This window comes from Cydia amplana, chromosome 10 (assembly GCF_948474715.1).
Source record: "Cydia amplana chromosome 10, ilCydAmpl1.1, whole genome shotgun sequence".
Classification (NCBI taxonomy): Eukaryota; Metazoa; Arthropoda; class Insecta; order Lepidoptera; family Tortricidae; genus Cydia; species Cydia amplana.
The window spans coordinates 15576660-15599739 of NC_086078.1; the positions used below are offsets into that span (position 1 = coordinate 15576660).

Here is a 23080-nt window from a genome sequence, read left to right on the forward strand (position 1 = left end):
GGTCGGCTGAATAGGCTACATGACTAATTTTTTTTATGGTATCAATCGATCGGGTTTGTTTTTAGGATCAAATGTCTATATGGGACCCATTGCATTAAAGTAACACAAAAGTCAGAAATTGTAGTCAAAGGACAGTCGCACTTCACTCGCGAAACGCCCTATACAAAACGGCCAAGGGCCGTGACGTCATCGCCCATCTTGTAGTATGGACAAAACAAGAAAAATGCGTTTTTGTCGGTGAAATATTGCGTTTATGTATATAGTTGCTATACAATATTTTATTGCATGAAATGTAAGGAATCGAATGGTACCCTTACTTTTATCGTTTTTGGAAGTTAAAAAAAACTTAAATTTTGAAACTTTCAGGTCCTGTATTTTTGTAATTTTTCAATATTTTATTTTAATATCCACATTATTGTGATAAATTGCTCGTTTGCTATCTATTTTACTAGATTTTGTTATAAAATTCAACATGTGTCATCATCCCTATTGTTGTAACCTCAGGTCCGCAATGTAAATCCGTCTCGTCTAAATAAGCCCTAACGTTCAGTGGTGTACGAGTGTACATAATACCATAGAGTAAAAATACATAGAGTGCTCACTCCATACATCAGTTTTAGTACCAAAAAGACTATTAGCATCTAGCATCGAGTAGCGGAACTATCAGTACTGCTACTTGACAATAGATGTCGCCACCGACCGGAAAGTCTTATGCTGTTGAGATAAGACTTTCCGGTCGGTGCTACATCTATTGTCAAGTAGCAGTACTGATAGTTCCGCTACTCGATGCTAGATGTAGACACTGAAATTAATAGTCTGAACTGATGTATGGAGTGGGCACTCTATGTATTTTTTTCTCTATGATAATACGCTCCCGGTCCGCCTGGCCGGTGGCTCTACTTGTCGACGGCGGCGAGATGGTCGGGCCGCTCGGCGCGCGCGTGGCGCCCCCACATGGCGTGGTAGAGCATCTCGAGGCCGGTGGCGTACGCCTTGCACTCGAACAGCGGGCTTTCCATACGCGCCGCCCACACTTTCGCGCGGATGCCTTTTAAACTGAAAAGAAAGGATTCATTTAGAAAACAAACCAAAAATCGCTGTAAAAAAAGTAATGGGGAATTATTTGCGGAATGCCGTATGTTGCCGGTTCATGAGGAAGTAGGGATGTTGCTGGCATTAGAGCAGTTCAATAAAGATGAATTAAAAAACTATATAACCCTAGTTCACGAGAACAATCAGTAAAAAAATGTTAGAGGTTCCGTCTTGTGGTAAAAATTATTATGGAAAAAGATGTAGGAAGTACTTGATCCCAAAATTGTATAACGATATACCGTATGATATAAGGGAATGTAAATCATTTAGGATGTTTAAATTTAAAATGAAAATGTTTCTATTAGACAAAATTAAATTAAAGCTACCACCATAAGCAATAACATGTACCTACTGTTAACAATTAATTAGGCAATTAGCTAAGTTTACCCATCTATGTTTTAAGGGAGTTCCCTCTGCCAACAAACTGTCCTGCAGTTTGGCAGAAGAAAAAAATATGTATGTTAGTGTTTATTTCATCTGAATAAACGATTTTTTTTTATTTACAAAGAACTAAGTACCACGAAAACAACTAAATAAATAATAATAACTGCAAAGATATTAGAGTAAAAACGCGGAGGTTATGGGCACCCCAAACATAAAATGGGCTAGAAACCAGTTAAAATAATATAAAATATGCTTACTATTCTCTATCGGTTCCTAATCTTACAGCTATGTCTTGATATTCTTGCCTCGTCCTAGCTATTAACTCTGGACACCCCAGTGTGTTGAGTTGTGAAGCTGCCACTCTGCAAAACACGATAATAGTACATTATTGTCGAGGTTCGGAAGTAGCTACTTGCAGGCTGAGAATTCGTTTTAAACGGACGACCTTGGGAGTCCGTTTAATTGAATCCGAAGCCAGCAAGTAGCCTTCCAGCCGAGTCATATATAGTGCTTTTCTCAAAAATGGTGCAAGAAATAGAAATATTTTACAGAAGCAACGTTCTAATTTTCACGGAAAAAAGTAAAACAATTAAAAAGATTTGCTTCCCGCCTTTAAAAAAAAAAAGAAGTGTATTTTTCTGCTGAAAATACGCCAACGTATTTGAGACACCTAAATAGTCGCGGTACCAACATTATAATAATTAAGTGCTGATATCTGTTTGGCTGTTTAATGGACCTATGCCTTCATTTGATATGGCCATTTAAAGTTTTAAAAAGTTTGGAACTCGTTAAATAATGGAATTTGTATGCAACATTGCAGTCCCGAAATCGAGACTGCAATGTTTTTAACTTTTTAATTTTTGGAATGACCATAAACTACGCACTTCGCAACCTATTTTTTTACCGGTAACGTCGACTTTGCCGTCCATTTTTGAGAAAAATGACTTATTAGTTTATATGTATACGTTAATATTTTTAAACAATCTAGGTGAGTTAGGCGGCGCGCTGTGCTCGTCGTGACGAAATCAGATGAAGGTGGTAAAATTACTATAGTATAAGCATAACACACGACAGTTTCAATTTTCTTCATTACACCAATCTAGAGTTGCACACGCGATTATTAGGTCGCAGAGTAGACATGTCCTCACCTGGACGCTAACGTCTCTCCGGGTAGAGTGACGACCGGAGTCCCGGTCCACAGGATGTCCATGCTGGTGGTGTGTCCGTTGCACAGGGGAGTGTCCAGGCACACGTCAGCCGTCCTCTCGCTACAGAGACATGTCCTCACCTGGACGCTAACGTCTCTCCGGGTAGAGTGACGACCGGAGTCCCGGTCCACAGGATGTCCATGCTGGTGGTGTGTCCGTTGCACAGGGGAGTGTCCAGGCACACGTCAGCCGTCCTCTCGCTACAGAGACATGTCCTCACCTGGACGCTAACGTCTCTCCGGGTAGAGTGACGACCGGAGTCCCGGTCCACAGGATGTCCATGCTGGTGGTGTGTCCGTTGCACAGGGGAGTGTCCAGGCACACGTCAGCCGTCCTCTCGCTACAGAGACATGTCCTCACCTGGACGCTAACGTCTCTCCGGGTAGAGTGACGACCGGAGTCCCGGTCCACAGGATGTCCATGCTGGTGGTGTGTCCGTTGCACAGGGGAGTGTCCAGGCACACGTCAGCCGTCCTCTCGCTACAGAGACATGTCCTCACCTGGACGCTAACGTCTCTCCGGGTAGAGTGACGACCGGAGTCCCGGTCCACAGGATGTCCATGCTGGTGGTGTGTCCGTTGCACAGGGGAGTGTCCAGGCACACGTCGGCCAACTGTCCTCGTCGAACATGCTCTTCTTTGGCGGCTACGTTCGAGAAGATTATGCGGCCGGGTGGTAGACCTGCAAAACAAAAAAAAATTGGAAACAATTTTATAACATAGCAGAACAGAACAATTCATGTTTAGTGCAGGGGCAATCGCATGAAGCAACGAGATCGGGAAGCCAAAAGGGCCTACTTGGGTCGATTAACAGAACGCCGTCCTGTTGGTCATCCTAAATATCGTTGGGCAGACAGAGTGGAGGCAGATCTCCGTGAGCTCGGCGTCGGCGAAAGCTGGCGTGATACCGCTCTGGACCGAGCAAAGTGGCGTGCTCTTGTGTTGGAGGCCAAGACTCATTTTGGGTCATTACGCCAGCCAATTAAGTAAGTAAGTAACGAGATCGACCTGTTTTTCTGAAGTTCACACAATTTTGATTATGTCGTGTCTGGATGAATCATCTTTTAGTTTCTCTCGTAGCCTTAACTACAGTTGGTTGTCCAGGGGAAAAATAATACTTAAAATCCTCAAATAATCAAATTTACCAAACATGTATTTACGTAACACGTGATACAAAATTTCTTCTAACAAACTATGCTACTATTGTCACTTTGACAAACCAGAATAACAAAACAAAAAGTTAATCCACCCCCATACCAAGACCTCAATACCTCTAAACTCACCTAACTGTTGGGCCGTGGCCTGCAGATTCGGCTCGCCTACCGCTGGGAACCTCAGCAACCACAGCACGCTGTTCGGTACATGTTTCAATATGTACACCCACATATGCAACGTTAGCGGGTCTATCTTGTACAGTTGGTTAAAGTTGCAGTATACAACTGCGTCGTCGGGAAGGCCGTATTGTTGTCGCGTGGTGATAACGATGGATTGTGGTACTTCTTCGCCGGTTGCCGCTTTGTTGTTGGTTTGCGTGGTCGCCAGGCCGTTTTGGAGTATTACACCGTTTACTGAAGTCTGTAAAAGATTTGTACTGTTAACATAAAATCGCTTTTTCTCTGAAGTAATTAACCTTTTGGACGCCAATGACTGATATATCCGCACCGCAGGTTCAACGCCAAAGACCGATTCATCGGTCACAGACCACAGAGCAACATAGACCTAGCTACGACCTACGTGCATATGCATAAAATTCAATTTCAGTTTTGACACTTCAGTGACGTAGCGTCAGCGTGACAGCTTTTGTGTTTGACACGGCGTCGAAAAGGTTAAGCAAAAATAATAACAATACTTGATTAAGATTTCCAAAATCTATGAAATTGTAAATTGTAAAATGTACATTTTTCATGATTTTATTTTATCATATTTCGAAACTAAAAAGCCGGGAGTTTCAGAAAGATCAAATATTCAAATATATTATAATGGAAATTGGAATGGGCTTCCAAACAAAATGATTAAAAACAGAAAAGGTAACAAGTGTCCTTACCTGAACTTGTCCGGAAGCAATCATAGTCTCAATAGGCGTGGTGGTCGGTAACTCTGCTACTTTCAGCGATATCTCCACCGGTCGAGCGGCCCGCACTATTTCTTTAATCTCCTTAATATCCGTATTCTCCACTAGCGGCGACAGATCTGTAGCATTAATGACCGCAACATTGTCCGCCAGGCTGCCCAGGTTGTTGTGAGATTTGATTTTGTCGCTTAAGATTAGACGCTCTTGTAAATGAGGGAACATTTGCTTGTGATCACCAACGAAGTATGTATTAGGCATGTATGCGAGCTTCTCGCTGTACTGGCTGGCTAGTTCTAGCGGAGATGTGACGGCGTCAGTTACTAAATAGTCCATGTAGCTGGCTCCGCTGGTTCCTGGGTAGCCCAGCCACATAACTTGGACGGGCGCGGGTCGGAGTGCAAATATCTCATTCCTAGCCCCTTTAGTATACCCATTCATGTTCACAAGGATATGGATGCCGTCTCCGTAGATTTTGTCAGCAGCCTTTCCGTTACAGGGCATTTGGGATAGATCTATGAAGTGTTCAGCTTCTCTAGCGATTTTAGAACGGAATGTGGTGCCGTCATCTGTGCTTAGAGCGTAGCAGAAGATCTCGACCTTGTTACGGTCATGCAAGCCTGGCACAGATTGCATTAAATGCGACGTAGGATGGTTTCCGAAATCACTGCTCACGTAACCGACACGAAGACGTCCTTGAAGATCGCGAGGGAATTTATATGGAGGTTTGTGAAGTACTTGGACTTTCTCTAAGCATAGATTTGCGTGGCGAGCGGCGATAGCCTTTCTAAAGTCATGTGTTAGTGGGTACAGCATGGAATGATGCGGATGGACCGACGGAAGCCTGTTCTTGTCCAACTGTTCAGCAACGATGCTGACTAACTTCTTCATTCGAGCTTCATAGTCCGTCCAGTCGCACACAATTTGCAAGCAGTGGGCTAGATTGCAATACGCATCAGGGAAGTCTGGCTTCAGCTTCAAGGCGGTTCTATAGGACTGTATGGCTTCAGGAATGTTCCCAGAGTCTTTGTGGATGCTCGCAAGATTGCTGTGAGCGTCTGCGAAGGCTGGGTTAATCTGGATGGCTCTGGTGTAACACTGCAGCGCTCCTGCGACATCCTGCATCTCTTTAAGCGTGTTACCCATGTTGCTGTAAGCGTCCGCGAATGTTGGCTGGATGCGAATAGCCTCTTTATAATGCATGAGAGCTTCATTGAGTTTGCCTTGCTGTTGTAGCACTGAAGCTAAATTGCTGTGAGCAGCTGCGAATTCTGGGAATACTTCTAAAGCCTTCAGATATAGTCGCGTAGCCTCCTCGATATAGCCCTGTTCACGTTTGATGTTGGCTAAATTGTTGAGAGAATCTGCGTGTGACGGGCAGAGACGTAGAGCGGTATTGTAGCACTCTTCGGCATCGGCGACTTGGCCTTTCTCTTTCAAAGCGTTCGCCAAGTTGCAGTAGGCGTCGGGGAAGTTTGGCTGGAGCTCTATGGCCCTCCTGTACGTGTCTACGGCCAGGTCGATCAGGCCTTGCTCGTAGTAGACGCAGGCCAGGTTGCCGTGGACGACGGCGTTGTTTGGTGATAGGTTTAAAGCGCGTAGATAGGCGGCTACGGCCCTAAAAAGGAGGAAAAAATTGAACATTGCTCTAAGCCTTAGTTACCTATAGTGCAAAATGTACCATCGCAAGGCAAAATATAAGGTGTCAATTAAGAAGTAGCAATAGTAATGCGAAAATGTTACCTGTCAAAAATCCTTGCTTCCTTGAGAACATTTCCCAAGTTAATGTAGGCGTCCAAAAAGTTAGGATCCAAGGCCACGGCCTTCTCAAAGTGGTGGATGGCCAACCAGATCTCACTTTGGGCGTTAAATACACATCCCAAATTGCTCCATGCCACTGCAAAGTCTGGCCTTGTTTCGATGGCCTTCAAGTAACATGCCTACAGACACGAAAATGTAACATGTTATTATTTTGGACGATGTAAAAGGGAGTGATGGTCTGAAATGTCCGTTACGCCAAATGTTGAGTTACAAAATCGGGTGATGCCTGGTCGGACCGCCCATAGACAAAAATAGACGCCGCAAAAGGGTACAATGACGCTTACCGAGATCTATTAAACCATTTTTTAATGGTAGAAATACACGTGCTGCGTCTATCTTGGTCTGCGGGACGCCAGTCGACCCAACACCAAGCCCGACCAAAAAGTAATTACGCAATATGCATCCTAAATCAACTACGCCGAATGCCACACGATCAGTACGGATATGATGGTCGTTCTTGTCTACGTGACAGCGTGATAAAACGGTGTCCGTCACTTTCTTTCCCACGGTGTTAAACAGTGACAGTTATTTTATCACGTGGATAAAGATGGATAAAGCTATCCATAATAGGCTGGCAGTAGGAAATGCAAACGACCAACAGACGTGAAATATGAGCGCGACCCAAAAAACAAGCAAAAATCGTTCGTGTTTCGATACGCTTCCACTTCCTAGCCGATGGGATGATGACGACATGACATCAGAGACGGGCCTGACGGTAAGTTTAGTCTTCCCTACCGGTACACTTTACCTGCAGCGAAAACGTTTGGAGGAGCGCGGCGACCAGACGTTACCAACCGTAATCCAGCTAGATACAGCACCCAGCTCACCTACTGTCTTACCAGACAACACCTTGTGAAAATATAATAATAGAAATTAGTTGATTTTGAGTCAAACTATTTCACCGGATTGTCGTCTTAGCACACATATTATTAAATCAAATGTTTATGACGGATCACAGCGAGCTCCGCTGTCTCGGCAGGCGTGAGGTGGATGACAAATAAAGATAACTCGCTACGTCAACCACTAATGTACTACTGCCTCCCTTGATCCTCAATGCAATGTATAGTTACTACAAGCACTAAGGCGCGTACACATTAGGCTCAAAGATAACAGCCAAGCAATCAGTTATCGGTTTTTAGAATTACTGTGGGCTTAATGTGAACGTGGCCTTATTCAATTCTATTGATATTAAAGAAAACAGGATGTTAGTATCAATGATCGTATATTCGAGCATGGACATTAGCGCGCTCTCCGCTCATACGTTAACATCCCACACAAATTGCGTTACACAAAATCGGAGCTCTAAAACGCACGCTACATATTGCAATTAACGAAATGGCGAAACTAAATCTAATTTGTGTGGAATATTACGGTTGTACTTTACGCTTTGATGCTGTCGCTAAATATCATTTACCTTTTCGGTCGGATAATATTTTGTGACTTTCTGGTGTGTGTAACGAAGTTGAAAACATAAAGGACTCGACGCAATTTGGGCAGAGTTGCGAGATAAGGAATAAAGGAGAAAAGTAATTATAAATTTAATTTCATGCCCGCAAACGTATAAGCGTACTTAACTATGAATTCGTGAAATTTGTTTAAAGCTTAATTATTGTCATCTGGCATCTCTAGAAACGTGTTTTCCACTTCGCTAACACTAACGGCTTAAACAAAATCGCATCTAATATTTTTTTTAAACTTCGCATTATTTAAACCGTTATAAACAAAGTTACGCTGTGCTGAAATTACGCAATCGCAAAAGACGCAGGGCAAGGAGAGAGCACGCTAATTTAATATACCTCAAAGGAAATACAAGATGAATCCTGTTTACTTGAGCAAACCAGTGTCTGGAGCAATATTGCGCTTACCTTCGCCTCGTCCAGGCGTCCCAGCGCCTTGAGCAAATTTCCCAGGTCGCTCCTGACGCAGTATAGGTCCTGCAAAGAGACAATAAATCTTAGTTTGCAATGTGGGAGATTTACTGAGATTGTCGCGTAGTTCTTATATTGGATTTGCGCTGGGCTTACGAAGTCGCGGTTGCCTCACGGGACGCTATTCTTTTGTTAACATTGGATGATAGAAGTCGTAAAACGTAATCACAAAATTGCAGGATGTTGGAAATGGCCTGAATGGCTTCGAGAAAAGGATGGTGCGGCCGTGCCTCTTTGTTTTGCTGTGCCCCCAGATTAGAGTTCACACCAAATTGGTACTAGAACATGATCAGATTGTTTGTACTTTTCCTGGGCAAAAACATTTTCTTTGGCAACGCTCGTTATTTTCCTTTTATTCGGGGTTTTAAGAAAATAAATTAACACCAATATTTTGGTGAAAACACATTCACCTTCGAAGTGCCTATCTGAAGAAGACAATAACGAATTAGGGCCAATCAATTTTCAGACCCACTCTTTTTTTGGCCCTGGAGGAATACATAATACGTATTATTACCTCATCAACAGAATTTTCGAGAGAAATCTATTGTCATGAACCGGAGCGTTTGAAGTAATTACGAGTACAAAGCTAATGTAATGCCAGGTAGACGAGACGACTGTGCAGTCTAGATGGCGAGAACAGAACGTGTCAGATAGAGACAACATGATTCATGACATTCCGCTGTCTATCAGTTTTGTTAGACAGTCGCGAATTCTGTACTACTATTATTTATTTCGTGGCCGAAGTCAATAAAAGACTGCACCCCATATAGTCAGCCGCAGCGTTGGTAGTAATTAACTATAAGCGAATGTAATGCATGGCGCGTACTCGTATATCAGCGGTTACGCAACCCATTAACATAATATTATTGCACGGAATACGATACTGCAACGGTATCCATCCATACCTAGCAGCAGTTTGATATTAAAGTTTAAACTGTTGTGTGCTCGAAGGTTACGCGTGAAATTTGTGAGCTATAAAATAAAAATGTTGCAGTATAATTGTTATCTATACGATATGGATACTATTTTAACTCGGCTAAAACTTCGATTGTGTTGACGAACTCCATTTTTTGCGACTAGATATTTATAGAGATGTGAATCTCAAACGCTTGAAGCTAATATTTCGTATTTTTCTAAATAACTGACCACACAACGTTTAAGAAAATATTACGCCAATTATTAGCGCATAAATGTCCTTTAGGAAAGGAAAGAGGAAGTCCGCTCGAGTCGCGCGGTCGCAAAAGGAGGTTGATCATTCATTATGGCAGTCACAGGCTTATTGGGTCGGAGCTAACGTAATAAATAAACAGGCAACGCGCCGTCTTCGCTGGGATATAGGCATGTAGCAAGTACCGCATTAAAGTTTAAACAACTGAAAACGCGGTGACGCATGGGATATAGGCGTGACGCATGGAATATAGACGTGACGCTTTTAAGTACCGCGTTTAAGAGCATTTCTCAAATAATTTGTACATTTCGATCACATCTTAGATTTGTATAAAAATTGGTATGCTGGTAAAGTACACGAAGCTGAACAATTTTCACCATATTTCCCAAAATGTCCAATAAAGTTTGTATGAAACATCCTTTTTTGTTACCAGATTTCCTTACACATTTGCTAACAAAAAAGAAATGTAATTTTTTTTGAGAGATGCTCTTAAACAACTGAAAAAGCGTGGCGCGTTGTGATGTTATGTTAGGTGTTAGTGCACTCGTATTATAATGTTTTTTATTATATAGCAGTCACACAATATACACTACTATTTCCCAACCGCAAGTACTGTATTTTCAACACATCTAAGATCAAGAAGACGGGTTTAAGAATAAAAGAGGAAGTGTGCTCGACTTGCGCGTGGTTGTGAAATGTTGTTCATTTATTAAGGCTTATTGGGTCAGAATTAACGTAGTAAATAAACAGGCAACCCGTTGTCTAAGTTGTAGAAACTGTTTCATACCCCCTTACGCTTGATCGACAAGAAAATTTAGAACTCCTTATTATCTTTAACAAGTTTAACATTCTTATTTCTTTGCAATAAAGTTAACGAATCGTCAATTAACAATACGGCCGTTGGTACACCCAGCAACACTCTTAACTGTCTATCGGTGATGCCTTTTGTAATAAGGTCCACAGATGGACCACGTGATACGAGTAACAGTGTGGGCGATAGTACCCCATGTTTACCGTCGAAATGTTATCGGATCAGCCAAACACTTGAGCACAGTTGTTTGTTTAGATTGTCTAAATTATCAGTGTGTACACAATACGCGACCTTGACATTGACGACATATCAATGTATATTACGTCATTGCATTATATCAGGGTTTCTTTGGCAATATTACTCAGGAATTTTTTCGACGTTTGGATGATATTTTTGATTGTCTGGTAGATGCCCCCAATTACCACCTAACTACCAGAAATATTGAGTTATAGTAGTACATTAAAATGTATCAAAATTAGGCGGATGTAATGCCCGTTATATTGCCCCAACAATGCCGTTTGATTATTATGCCCTTTCCCTTGTCCTTGCAACTATGTAATTAATAATTATCGATGTGTCATTCATTAATCTGCTGCTCAATACATGTACTGTACTTTAATCGTTATCTAGACGTACCTAAGTAGATATTACCTACTATTATGTTACTTATTATGTACCAGCAAGTCCTATAGCTCTTAATAGAAGTATAATTAAGAACAAAAACGAAATGAATACAAAAATTCGAAATCAAAATTATAATTGGCTTGATCCTCCTCGTTTATAGCAATGATTAAACTTTTTTATAACAATACCTATTCAAACATTGGTTGGACATCAACAGGCGAATTCTTACGAAAGCAAAAAGTTTGACGAAGTAAACACTGCCTCCTTAATGGCAGATGCTGGTAAATGGCATCGACAGGTGTAATTGTATGCAAATTAGCGCGTTCACTAATGTCAATAGTATGACGTAAGATAATCTTATACCTTTAAACGAGCAATTCTTGTATATTTATTTATATGTTTGAAATTTGCTATCGGGGGCGAAAAATCGATCTAGGAAAAACACTCTGTTTTGAGTTTTTATGTTTTCCGAGTCTCCCAGATATTAATATAGGAGGTACTAATACAGTGTAAAATAATTTAGCGAGTTATTGTAGATATTATAGATTCATACGGTAATATGAATCAATCTTCTTACCTGGCGCCCGTGAGGTGTTTCTGAGGTTATTTTTTAAATATCTTCCCCTCGTGATATTTGGTGATATTCGGCTTGACCCCCTCCCCCTGAACACCTCACCCTTGTCATGGCAACCCATACGATTTGACAGTTCGTAGACTAATAATATTAGTCTAATATCGTTCGAGAAATGAGCCCCTGGCCAATAGGTATCTGGGCTACTAATGGTTCTCCTGGGCTCCGAAGCGGCATCTGAGGACGCAACGGGGATCAACGTTGAGAGAGACTCCCAGAAAATATGTTCCCTATTTTGTATTAGAAATATTAGAATACAGTTGATACAAGCCTGCGTTCTGCAGTGACCACTGCATTACTGCAATGATACTATCGCGTGAGCTCACTCCAGTGGAAAGGCGTTATGTTCCGCGGTTCCTGGGTAGCATAGGCGTATCATTGTCGACACCATTAATTTGAATCTTATTGTATGGAGATAAGGTTTACTATTGGTTGCTAGACAGCGGAGCGAAGCCATTTTGTTTTTGTTTTTATTCATGGCTCAAGGCTCTTCAACACCCCAACTGAGTTTGTTCACGTTTCATGGAGGATTCCAGATGGTTGCAAATAATCGAAATAGGTATATAAACCAGTCGGTTTATCTTTATTTAGAGACAACGCAGCCTAAAGTTTAGGCCCAAAACCATTGAAGATAGGCGTTGATATTTGAAACCGGTCGGTAGGTAGTGTATCCTCGCAGTGCTTAAAAAAGTTTCTTAATGAACACGCGGGCGGAGGCTAGTATTTTCGAGGTGATTATTCACGTTCATATTAATTGTATAATACAATACCTACAGCTTAGGCCAACATTGCTACTACTTATACCAAAATAATTGGTCTACTACTATTGAACCACTAAATGATATGCTCATCAAAGCGCTAACAAGCGCATGCTTAAAGTAAACTTACTTACCTACTTAAAACATTACTACATCCAAAACAGCTTAAGAACTCTAATTACACCATTTCGGCATTTTATACCACTAAAATGAGTCATCGGCGGGAATATTATATGGAAAAGTACAATTGTTACAGCACATAGGCAGTTTCCTCTACAGCTAATTCACAAAACAATTGTCCAACTGCGTATAATACAAGTATAATTAGACCTTGATATTCGTTATGGCAGTATGAGATCGGATCTCAAGACAATTTTGGTTATTCAGAGGTGATCGTAGTGGGCGCAGAGTTACCAGCGCAACAACTTACTTAATGCAAAATTTAGCAGCTTATGAAGCACCAAAATTTGCGAACTGGCAACTTTTAAGTACATTCTAAACACGTATATTTTAGCCATAAAATGCGTAAATTATAACTAATTTAGTCAGAACATTCCTATTTTTTTTTGTATTATTTGAACATAGAAAATCTAGATTACAACATGAATTACATAATGACGCCAAGGACTAAAATAAACCTTCATGCCATCCAATAAGGTCCATATGGCATGATACATAAAACAGACGTGGCGTTCAAAAGGTTAAAAAGATATCGTTTTCAAAATGAGTCCCCATAAATTTACACAATTTTTTCTCTAGCATATTTTAAATGTCGTGCTGGCAACACTAGGTGACTGGCTAGGGATATTAATGAGTCGGCCAGATGGGTTGCCAAGGTTGAATTAACGATTCTTATCAGCGTAAACAACGTTGTACAGTTACATAGCGAAGGCCGCAAAAATATCTGACACGATCTTATTTGTAGAGCCATAAGAGTGTGTCACATATTTTTACAGCCTTCGAAGAGTAACATATTATTGCAGGTGACTGTACTACTTGTACTCGATTAGAACCGATCGTTGGATACGCCATACCATACGCCTCATAGCCTCGTAACGCCCACGGTCCTATCTATAGTACTAATTACTTCAATGTAGTTTAAACCATTTTCAACTGGAAGAGTTGCATTTATTTTGTTTCATTCGATTTCAAAACAAATGAAATCCAACCATATTTCCTTCACGATTGGTTTCAAATTCAAATGGCATTTTTTGTATGCTGGTCCTTACGAGGATAGAACAGGGACGGGATATTGCAGTCTGCGGAAGACTACCGCGAACCACTTCGTTGGTTTACTTGGTTTGTTCTCTCTATCGCCCGATTACGAAAGAGTGAGAGAGCCAGATAAAGAAATTTAATTGTTCGCGGTAGGCCCTCAGATTATAAAAGTATTGTTGGATACGCTTCATAGAACAACGACGGGAAGTTTTAGCTTACTGCTAACCAGGGATGTTGCGGATGCCAATTTTTTGACATCCGCGGACGCGGATGCGGATTTTTAAAGGCTCACATCCGCGGATGCGGATGCGGATGTCAAGATAGTACCATAAAAAACGTCAAATATTACATTTTAGTAATTTTTATTTCAAAAAACCGGCCAAGTCCGAGTCGGACTCGCGTTCCAAGGGTTTCGTACATTAAGGCCTACTCACGCTTGACTGCTCATTTCTAATAGGTTTTTTTGGTTAATGAATAATGACTAAATTACCTAGCAGTCTAGCACTTACGCCGATGCTAAGACGTTCCTGTACCGACCTGTTCCACATCCGCATCCGCATTAAATCCGCATCGATTTTATACGGATGCGGATGTTGAAAATAATGCGGAAGTTCCGCGGTTGCGGATGCGGATGCGGATATTCGCAACATCCCTGCTGCTAACTACTTCGTTCGTTCTATCTATCGCTAGAAGCTAGAATACGCGACAGTGATAGTGAGTGAGTTAGAGGCAGATAACGAAATTTCGACTATAGATTTTCGCGGTAGGCCTCAGATCGTATGTAGTTGAAAGTTAAGACATAATTATTGGATTAGATCTTGGAGAATTTAAAGTCGAATCAATTCAAATTTAAAATTTGTCTTAGTTTTATTTAGACCCCTTTAGAATACTTTAGATGGTTAAAGACCCGAAGGCCTCGCCCTGCACCCTGATCGCTTAAAGTAACGGTTCGTCGATTTTTAACGTCTATTATAACGTAGGGTGCATTCACAAAGCGTATTCATTTAGATTCAAACTAACCAATATAAACCTCAACTAATTTCTGCTTTTCATTTAGATTTAAAATTATGTTTTATACTAATAATGTCGGCCATTATGAAATGAAATGAAATGAAAGTTTATTCACGAGAACATATGGTATAGGTAGATGTTATTAAGTGTACATATTGACCCATGATATGTTCGGCCTTATGGCATGTGAAAATTATTTGTATTGACATAATTCATGCATGTCAAAAGAAAATATGTTACAAAAATGTCGCGTTTACTAAAATATTATCAAAATTTAAATTATTAAATACAAACATCAAGAGCCAAGTAGAGCCATGTAATAATATTTTTTTTTTTCTATCTACGGGGACTACGGGACAAACTATACCACCAATACCACCATCAAAGACGACAGCTGACGCGCTCGGTTACAGTGTAATATCAACCTTCGTGCATTCCGATAAAGTTTACAATAGAGCTTAAGGGTTAAAACAATTACAATCCTTATTCCAAAGGAACAAGGTCTAAGTTCGTACAGTATATCGTTAGTACAGTAGCTGACGTCAAGTAAACTTTGTGAATAACGTTAGGGAGTAGGGAAGGGGAGACTCCCCTTCGTGTTTAATGCCGGAATGGCTTTTATAGCCGGTTTAAACTCTCGCGCGAGCCACGAGACGAGCCGCGAGCCGCGCCACGAGACGAGAGTGTAAGCGGTGGGCTCGCGGCTCGTCTCGTGGCTCGCAAGCTCGTCGAGCTAATATAATTTAAACACTAACGGCACGGCATAAGGTTTATAACCGAATGACAAGCCGAACGCGAGTGTAAACGGTGGACTCGCGTCTCGGATCGTGGCGCGGCTCGCGGCTCGTCTCGTGGCTCGCGCGAGAGTTTAAACCGGCTATTAAATGAGTTTGGCCGTTTGTTATTATTTTCTTATTCTTCTTATAGAGGAAGAATTGAGTATTATGTATATTAACACATTCATTGCCGAAAACCCGACTATCGGGTATTTTATGATTTCCTACCCAGGCCGGACGACCCGATAGTCGGGATCGTGGTACTACAGCTTTATATGACGAAATTTTTGTGGCCTGGCGCGGATGTCTCGTTTGGCTGGGTGGCAATGAATGTGTTAAATAAAAAATAAACTAAATATTATAAGACAATTTTACGTTACAATCAATGTAACTTTCTTCAGATATGTACTTCGAAACATTGATTTGTATCCTAATTGTCCATGTGTTAAGAACTATGGGACATATTTTTGAGTAAATGACACTCTTCTCAAACTTTTTTTCCTGTTTCATGTTCAATGTTTGAACTCACAACATGACACTTGTAGATTTAAGGTTAAATATTCTGTCCTACCTATTCTATTAAACTAGAAGTTCTAGAATGTAAAAAGCGGCCAAGTGCGAGTCGGACTCGCCGTATTTAGGCGATTTAAGACGTATAAAAAAAAACTACTTACTAGATCTCGTTCAAACCAATTTTCGGTGGAAGTTTACATGGTAATGTACATCATATATTTTTTTTAGTTTTATCATTCTCTTATTTTAGAAGTTACAGGGGGGGGGGACACACATTTTACCACTTTGGAAGTGTCTCTCGCGCAAACTATTCAGTTTAGAAAAAAATGATATTAGAAACCTCAATATCATTTTTGAAGACCTATCCATAGATACCCCACACGTATGGGTTTGATGAAAAAAAAATTTTTGAATTTCAGTTCGAAGTATGGGGAACCCCAAAAATTTATTGTTTTTTTTCTATTTTTGTGTGAAAATCTTAATGCGGTTCACAGAATACATCTACTTACCAAGTTTCAACAGTATAGTTCTTATAGTTTCGGAGAAAAGTGGCTGTGACATACGGACGGACAGACAGACGGACAGACAGACAGACAGACAGACATGACGAATCTATAAGGGTTCCGTTTTTTGCTATTTGGCTACGGAACCCTAAAAATGACCTAGTACTTACAGGATTATACTGTAGCGCTGTGACGTAGGCCTGCACAGCCTGCTCCATATCCCCGGCTGCCACAAGGGCCGCGGCCAGATTGATGTAGCCATCAATGAAGTCTGGCTTCAGTCTGACCGCGTGTCTGTAGTTCTCCAGAGCCTCTTGGAGTTGCCCTCGCTCTTTGAACACATTCCCGAGGTTGCTAGGACAAAAACAGATGATAAAACCCAAGTTTCCTTGTTTTAGCCCCCTCAACTTTGGGGCTCAATTTGCCAGCTATAACACACCCTTGAAGTTTTAAAACAATTTTGATTCATTTAGAAGTTTTTTTTTGGGCTAAAGCCATAAAGAAACCAGAAATTAACGGATTTCTTGTCAATCAATCTAGTGTATGAAAATAAAGTTGAATCGGCCTTAGTTTAAAAACTAGATTTATAAAGAGCTGGCCTTTCATTAAAACATATGTACCTACACATCCTTATCAATATAACTTGCAGCGCTAATTTTAGCACATTGCTAACTAATACTAAGCATCGCCAGGAAAAATGCCCCAAATTTTAACGGCATACTAGTGCCAAAATATTTGGCCATGGCATTTGCCTAATTATATCCCATTTATTCACACAGGCTACACAAGTTGTAGAACAGAGTGTATTAAGAACTCAAATGTGATATGTTACTGCACTGCATACATTTTCTAATGGATCCTGGGTTATTATAAATTCAAAGTATTAACATGCTCAGAACTGCAACAACAATAAAGTTATTGTCAAGTTTATATGCAACGTCTATAGATGTTGCTCAACCAAATGTGTTAAAACCTACAAGTTTTTCTTAGCACAGGAAATACCTGATGCCTTTAACACACAAGACTGTAAAATTGTCCAAACATTTGGGTTGCAGCAGTCTCTTTCATACATAACAAGCGAAAAGTATAAAATAAGAGACAAATAAAGATTTTTTTTAGATGCTGCAGACAAAAAAAAACTCAGTCATTGTTTTTTAAACATACTTCATACCTACTTGTTTTATAAATTACGCTCCTTTGTTGCAGTATTATAGTAGTTAGTCTGGCAAACAAGTTTTATTGTAGAATAAAAAAAATACTTTTGGTGTAATAATTTTGACCAGAGACTGTCTCATAACAAACATAGACAGAGAGAATGATACTGTCTTTGTCTTACGCTAGTACTAGCACCCAAAAGAAAGGGATCAGTATAGTTGTTATTCTTTCCCTTTATTTTGAGGTAAGGAACCCTAAAAACATCATACCGACCAAATATACTACAAATCAAAAATGGATGTACTTCTGCAAATCGGGACCAACACAACCAACCCACACTAAATCTCCATTCAAATTTTTATTTAATGTTTTAACAGTTTAGACACCCAGGCTAGATTATAAAAAAAAAACTGTGTAGTTGGTTCCCATTTGCAAATTTACGCCCAAACCGATTTTAATTACCACGTGTTACCTGTAGGCTTCCGCCAAGAGTGGATTTTGCTTGATCGCTAGCGTCGAAAAGTGCGCCGACTTGTCCAACCGACGGCACTGGAAGTGTATGGACGAGAGCAGAAGGAGCACCCCCGTGTTCGAGCTGTCCTGTCGCCAGAGCTGCATGCAGTGCAGCTCGGCACTCTCGTAATCACCCGCCTGGTACTCCCGGTGCGCCAGCTCCAGAAGCCCTAAGAATTTTAACAATAAACTGACGCTACTGCATTGTTCAAGAAAAAACCCATATATGAATGGCTATTTAAAGATTACAGTAATCCGAGATGTTATAGATTGAATTACACTCACCAACTGTCGATATTTGCTGGATGTCCGACATCTTCAATATTACGGCATTCGCGGGGACACCGACTATTTGCTGAGGTTGTGTCGTGACAGATTGAGGCACCGCGACATTAGCTTGAGTTTGCATTTTAGTTATCATAGTTCCTGTGATGTAATTAGTTTGACAATAAATTTGATGTAAAACAACACATTATTCATTTAAACGAGAAAATAAAAACGAATAACACTATTTTTTCCATGGGAATATTCCACCACAACACCACAATCCGTGAGCCATTCAATGGGCACGCGGAGAACTACAACCGGAAAGCCTTTCTTGTTCAGTCAGTTGTCAAAAGTGTTGCATTGCAGGTTATCTATGGTTCCTGTCATATTCCATTTGTTTAATCGAAAAATAGCGTTTATATAATGTTATTTTTAACTTATAACATACGTAACATTTTTGTTATATTAATATAAAAGGTAATATAATTTATAAATATACAATCACAATAATTATTCACTTTATCATAGACATCGTGAGATATTTTAAACCTCATTTTACTACGCGCTTCCGGCGTGTGAAGTTAAATTTTTACGCGGCAGTTAAAAAAAATATTGTATTGCTTATTTTGCAATTAATATATCAGTACGTTTTTGTTGGCAATGTTTAGCGTTATAAATTATTATATTTAAATGTTTTTTTTGTCCCGATATATCCGCAGAAATATCTCTGGCTAAAAAACGCTAAGCCATTAAAACTGAAAAAGATTTTTTTTTATACTTCTTTATTAACATTTTAGGGCATTTCGGCGTTTCTCTTACCTGTTAATAGCCAGAATTCTGTGCCTCAAGTTCGTATTCTAAAAAGGTTTCATACCTACTCTGGCGAAGAGGCGGCAAAGGCGGCGGAAAAGCGGCAAATTTAAAAAAAGTAGTCACGAAAAGGGTTAATCGTCTCATAGAAAATTTGAATTTCGCGCCATTTTTACTGACATAGTGGGTGCGTTTGTGTATAAATATTGATAAAATATATAGAAACCGTATACTCTTTGCTTGGCCTAGGAATGGGACCATGGGACCAAATAATCATGGGACACTTACGAAGTACAGCCTAAAGCGGACAGTGACGATGGCGTCACACAGTGCACTTGCGACGGACCTGAGGGGCTACCGCGAAAACCGTTTTTCGCAAATTGCGGGGATCTTTCTGTTTTACTCCAATGAAGACGTAATTAGAGTGACAGAGAAAAATGCCCGCAATTTGCGAACTTCGATTTTCACGGTTATAGCCCTGTCGGACCACGCTAAAATTTCATGCCAAGAACTACCTACGTCAAGTATGGGATATGTATGTATTCATTATTTCTGGACTTTCTGCCAACTTTGTACAAAATATAAATACTGCCAAGTAACTTAACTGATACAGACTACATGTGGTGTAAAATATTTTTATGAAATAAAACAACAGGCCAAATATGTTGATAAGTGTATAATCATATTAATCGTAATAAAAAAACTTTATCACAACATTTATAGTTCATATTGGACGGAAGAACATACATTATTATTTATTAAAGCTCAGGACGGAAGAACATTACAACCATTACTTATAAACACTTATATTTAGCTTATTCTCTAACATGGTCACACACATAACTAAATAAGAGTCCTTAGTCCTACAAGCGAGCGTTTTTTGCAATCTGTTACCTTTTTCATTCAAGATTACGACGTAACTATTAGTATTCATTCAAAAACTGATAACGTACTTAAATAATCATTTCTTAAACTAGCAAGTAAGACCGTTCAAGTTGACATTTTCTCTTTTTAAACCTAAAATAAATGAGTTTTCTTGGGAGGCTTTTTCAAAATTTGCAGTGAGAACTGTCGTTTCGGTTCTCAATTTTGCAGTAAACAAGAATCATTTGATACAGAAATGATTACAATTCAATTCACCATATCTTTTACGAGCGGCTAAGACTATTGAAAATCAAAGATTCATTAAAAAAAATGGATATTTAACCTTCCGAACTTTCTTCATTTTTTGGGTGAAAACAGGGTTACATTATATTTTTTTATCGCAAATTGTACTATTATTTTGCCCTAAAAATAATATTATAGCAAACTATAACTATACGTTAACCCATAAAAAAATAATCATAACTATAGGACCTACCTTGCCGTAAATTTATATTATTTTAAAACACGTATAAATCACGCTGCACCGACGCCGCGCGCTCATTCTCCGCCGAGGCGGCTTAGGGGACGGACCTGTGCTCGATCGTCAGGCGTTCGGTGACTATGGTGCGTTCGTAAACAGCCAGAGAGTTCCGAGAAGTGCTGTATACAGCGACTAGAAAATCTTGATACAAATAAGTACATTTTTTACACCATATTTAATTTCAACAACAGACTCTCGCTAGGTGATAGGTTTTCAGTGTTACTTGAATACTGGTTAGGTTTTGCATTATTATTATACCCGGACGACCTGGATAATGTCCAGGTTCTCATGATGGAGTCAGGAGTTGGTCACCGAACTCCTAATCTACTCATCATAACTCCATCGTGTTTGGGCTCAATAGATTTGCCTCGACGAGCACCTTCGTTCTAGATGAGGTCCAGGTTCTCATGATGGAGTCAGGAGTTGGTCACCAGAACTCCTAATCTAGATATTATCACTCCATCGTGTTTGGGCTCATTAGATTTGCCCTGACGAGCACTATATATCTTGAGGAGGTCCAGGGTCTCATGATGGAGTCAGGAGTCGGTCACCAGAACTCCTAATCTACTCATCATAACTCCATCATATTTAGGATTATTAGATTTGTCCTGACGAGCACCATCTATCTAGATGAGGTCCAGGGTCTCATGATGGAGTCAGGAGTTGGTCACCAGAACTCCTAATCTACTTATCATAACTCCATCGTGTTTGGGCGCATTCGATTTGCCTTGACGAGCACCATCTATCTAGATGAGGTCCAGGTTCTCATAATGGAGTCAGGAGTTGGTCACCAGAACTCCTTATCTACTCATCATAACTATATCGTGTTTGGGCTCAATAGCTTTGCCCTGACGAGTACCATCGATCTAGATGAGGTCCAGGGCACAGGGCTATATTATAGTTCTTACGAACAGATACTTATCTCTCAAAGAAAACTCAAATGCCTACCGTTTTAATACCTACACAAAAATACAATGGAATGACCTTCAACGCACCGCTCCCCGCACCGCGCGCACCGGCACAAAGCTAGGGTTGCCGACGCTTAGAAATTATTTTACAAATAAGTACCTACCTACTTACCTAAACTATAGATTGTATGAAAGATACCTACCTACTTACCTAAGGTACAAATATAAGTTTTATTAATTGTAAAATAACTATGAGCAAGATAAGTTGCAATAAGTAATTAATAATTATAATATTCCTTTTATCATTATTAATTACTTATAAATTTATTTTATTATTCTCTTTATTTATCTTTTGTCTTAAGTTAGGGTTTTTCCTTATTTTATTATTTATTATGATGAGTGACTGCGAAATATTTTAAAAGGTCATATCTCCCTACAGTAACCGTAGTGTTTACGCCGTTTTATAAACCGCGTAAACACTACGCGGTTTATAAAACGGCGTACTACGTAGCTTGCGACTATCGTAAAAAAAATTGGTATAAGTACTTATATTGAGAACGTCTAATAGTTACTTTTCCTATCAATCGGTAGAGCAAACACGGATTTTTTTATTAGTTTTTTTTTGTTTCTGCATCCATCCACAATTCCACACTACAACATGTGTTATTTGTTCGTGAAGAAGACATTTATTTCGCATACATTTTGGCATATTCGAGCGCCGGCGACCAACTAGCTTGATTTTCTACCGTGAACGGGAAGAGATTCGTAGGTATAAATCCGTGCTCACGCGGAGAGTTCCATAGGCCTGAGCGCCTACCGCGAACCACGTTCGACGTGTTGCCTCTCTGTCGCACTTGTAAATTCGTACGTAAGTGTGACAGGGAGGTAACACGTCGAACGTGGTTCGCGGTAGGCCCTCTGTCCAGGGTATCTTAATGGAGTGGAGCGAAGATGGCATAATATAAATAATCGGATTTCGGTATTGACCCCGACGAGGCCATCAAACAAAAAAAAATGTGGAATGTAGTCAACGGTATCATGGTTTTAAATAAAAACAATGACTGGTTTTAACAGATAGGGCCAGTTGCATATCACAAATAAAGAAACATGTTTATTTGCAGTATGGACGGCCCCCGACTTTCCCCTAAAAACAGAAATAGTACAAAAAGACGACAATTTGTGGGCAGCAAAAATGTAAACAAAACTCATGGTTTGTCATGGTTTGTAAAAAAAAAAACAACGGGTTGCACTCCGGGAGTGCCGGCAGAAGTGAAAACTCAATGACTAGTGCAAAATGTCTGCAGCACTATGTATAATTGATGTTAATGCCATATAGCGTTATTTCGTCGCATTACTTGAAACCCCTAAGCACATCACTGTTGGTACTCGAGTTATATTAATACCGGTTAGAGGGAAACTCACTAGATGGCATTTAAATCAATAAAGAAAAACTCAATAACATTGTAACAGTTTTTTGATCAGGTCACGTGTCCGTCTTACGGTCACGTG

The 23080-nt window shown here is 40.1% G+C and overlaps 1 protein-coding gene across 1 annotated transcript; it reads right to left on the reverse strand.

Annotated features, from left to right (window-relative positions):
* Nucleotides 1–867: 867 nt before the first annotated feature.
* On the reverse strand, nucleotides 868–18763 carry LOC134651860 (UDP-N-acetylglucosamine--peptide N-acetylglucosaminyltransferase 110 kDa subunit). Its single transcript, XM_063506981.1, has 10 exons — nucleotides 18467–18763; nucleotides 18141–18351; nucleotides 16684–16867; nucleotides 8438–8506; nucleotides 6495–6691; nucleotides 4728–6369; nucleotides 3967–4258; nucleotides 3185–3365; nucleotides 1734–1838; nucleotides 868–1056 (listed from the first exon to the last, which is right to left on the reverse strand). The coding sequence occupies exons 1-10, from the start codon at nucleotides 18600–18602 to the stop codon at nucleotides 897–899; spliced, it is 3177 nt and encodes a 1058-aa protein (XP_063363051.1). The 5' UTR covers nucleotides 18603–18763; the 3' UTR covers nucleotides 868–896.
* Between the last annotated feature and the right edge of the window lie 4317 nt (nucleotides 18764–23080).

Excerpts from the sequence above, each read along its gene's own strand:
- LOC134651860 (XM_063506981.1), bottom strand. The coding sequence starts at position 18,602 with ATGATAACTAAAATGCAAACTCAAGCTAATGTCGCGGTGCCTCAATCT. Across the intron at positions 6,370-6,494 it reads GAAGCAAGGATTTTTGACAG|GGCCGTAGCCGCCTATCTAC; the intron begins GTAACATTTTCG and ends CCTCCTTTTTAG. Across the intron at positions 1,057-1,733 it reads TTAGGAACCGATAGAGAATA|TTTAAAAGGCATCCGCGCGA; the intron begins GTAAGCATATTT and ends CTTTCTTTTCAG.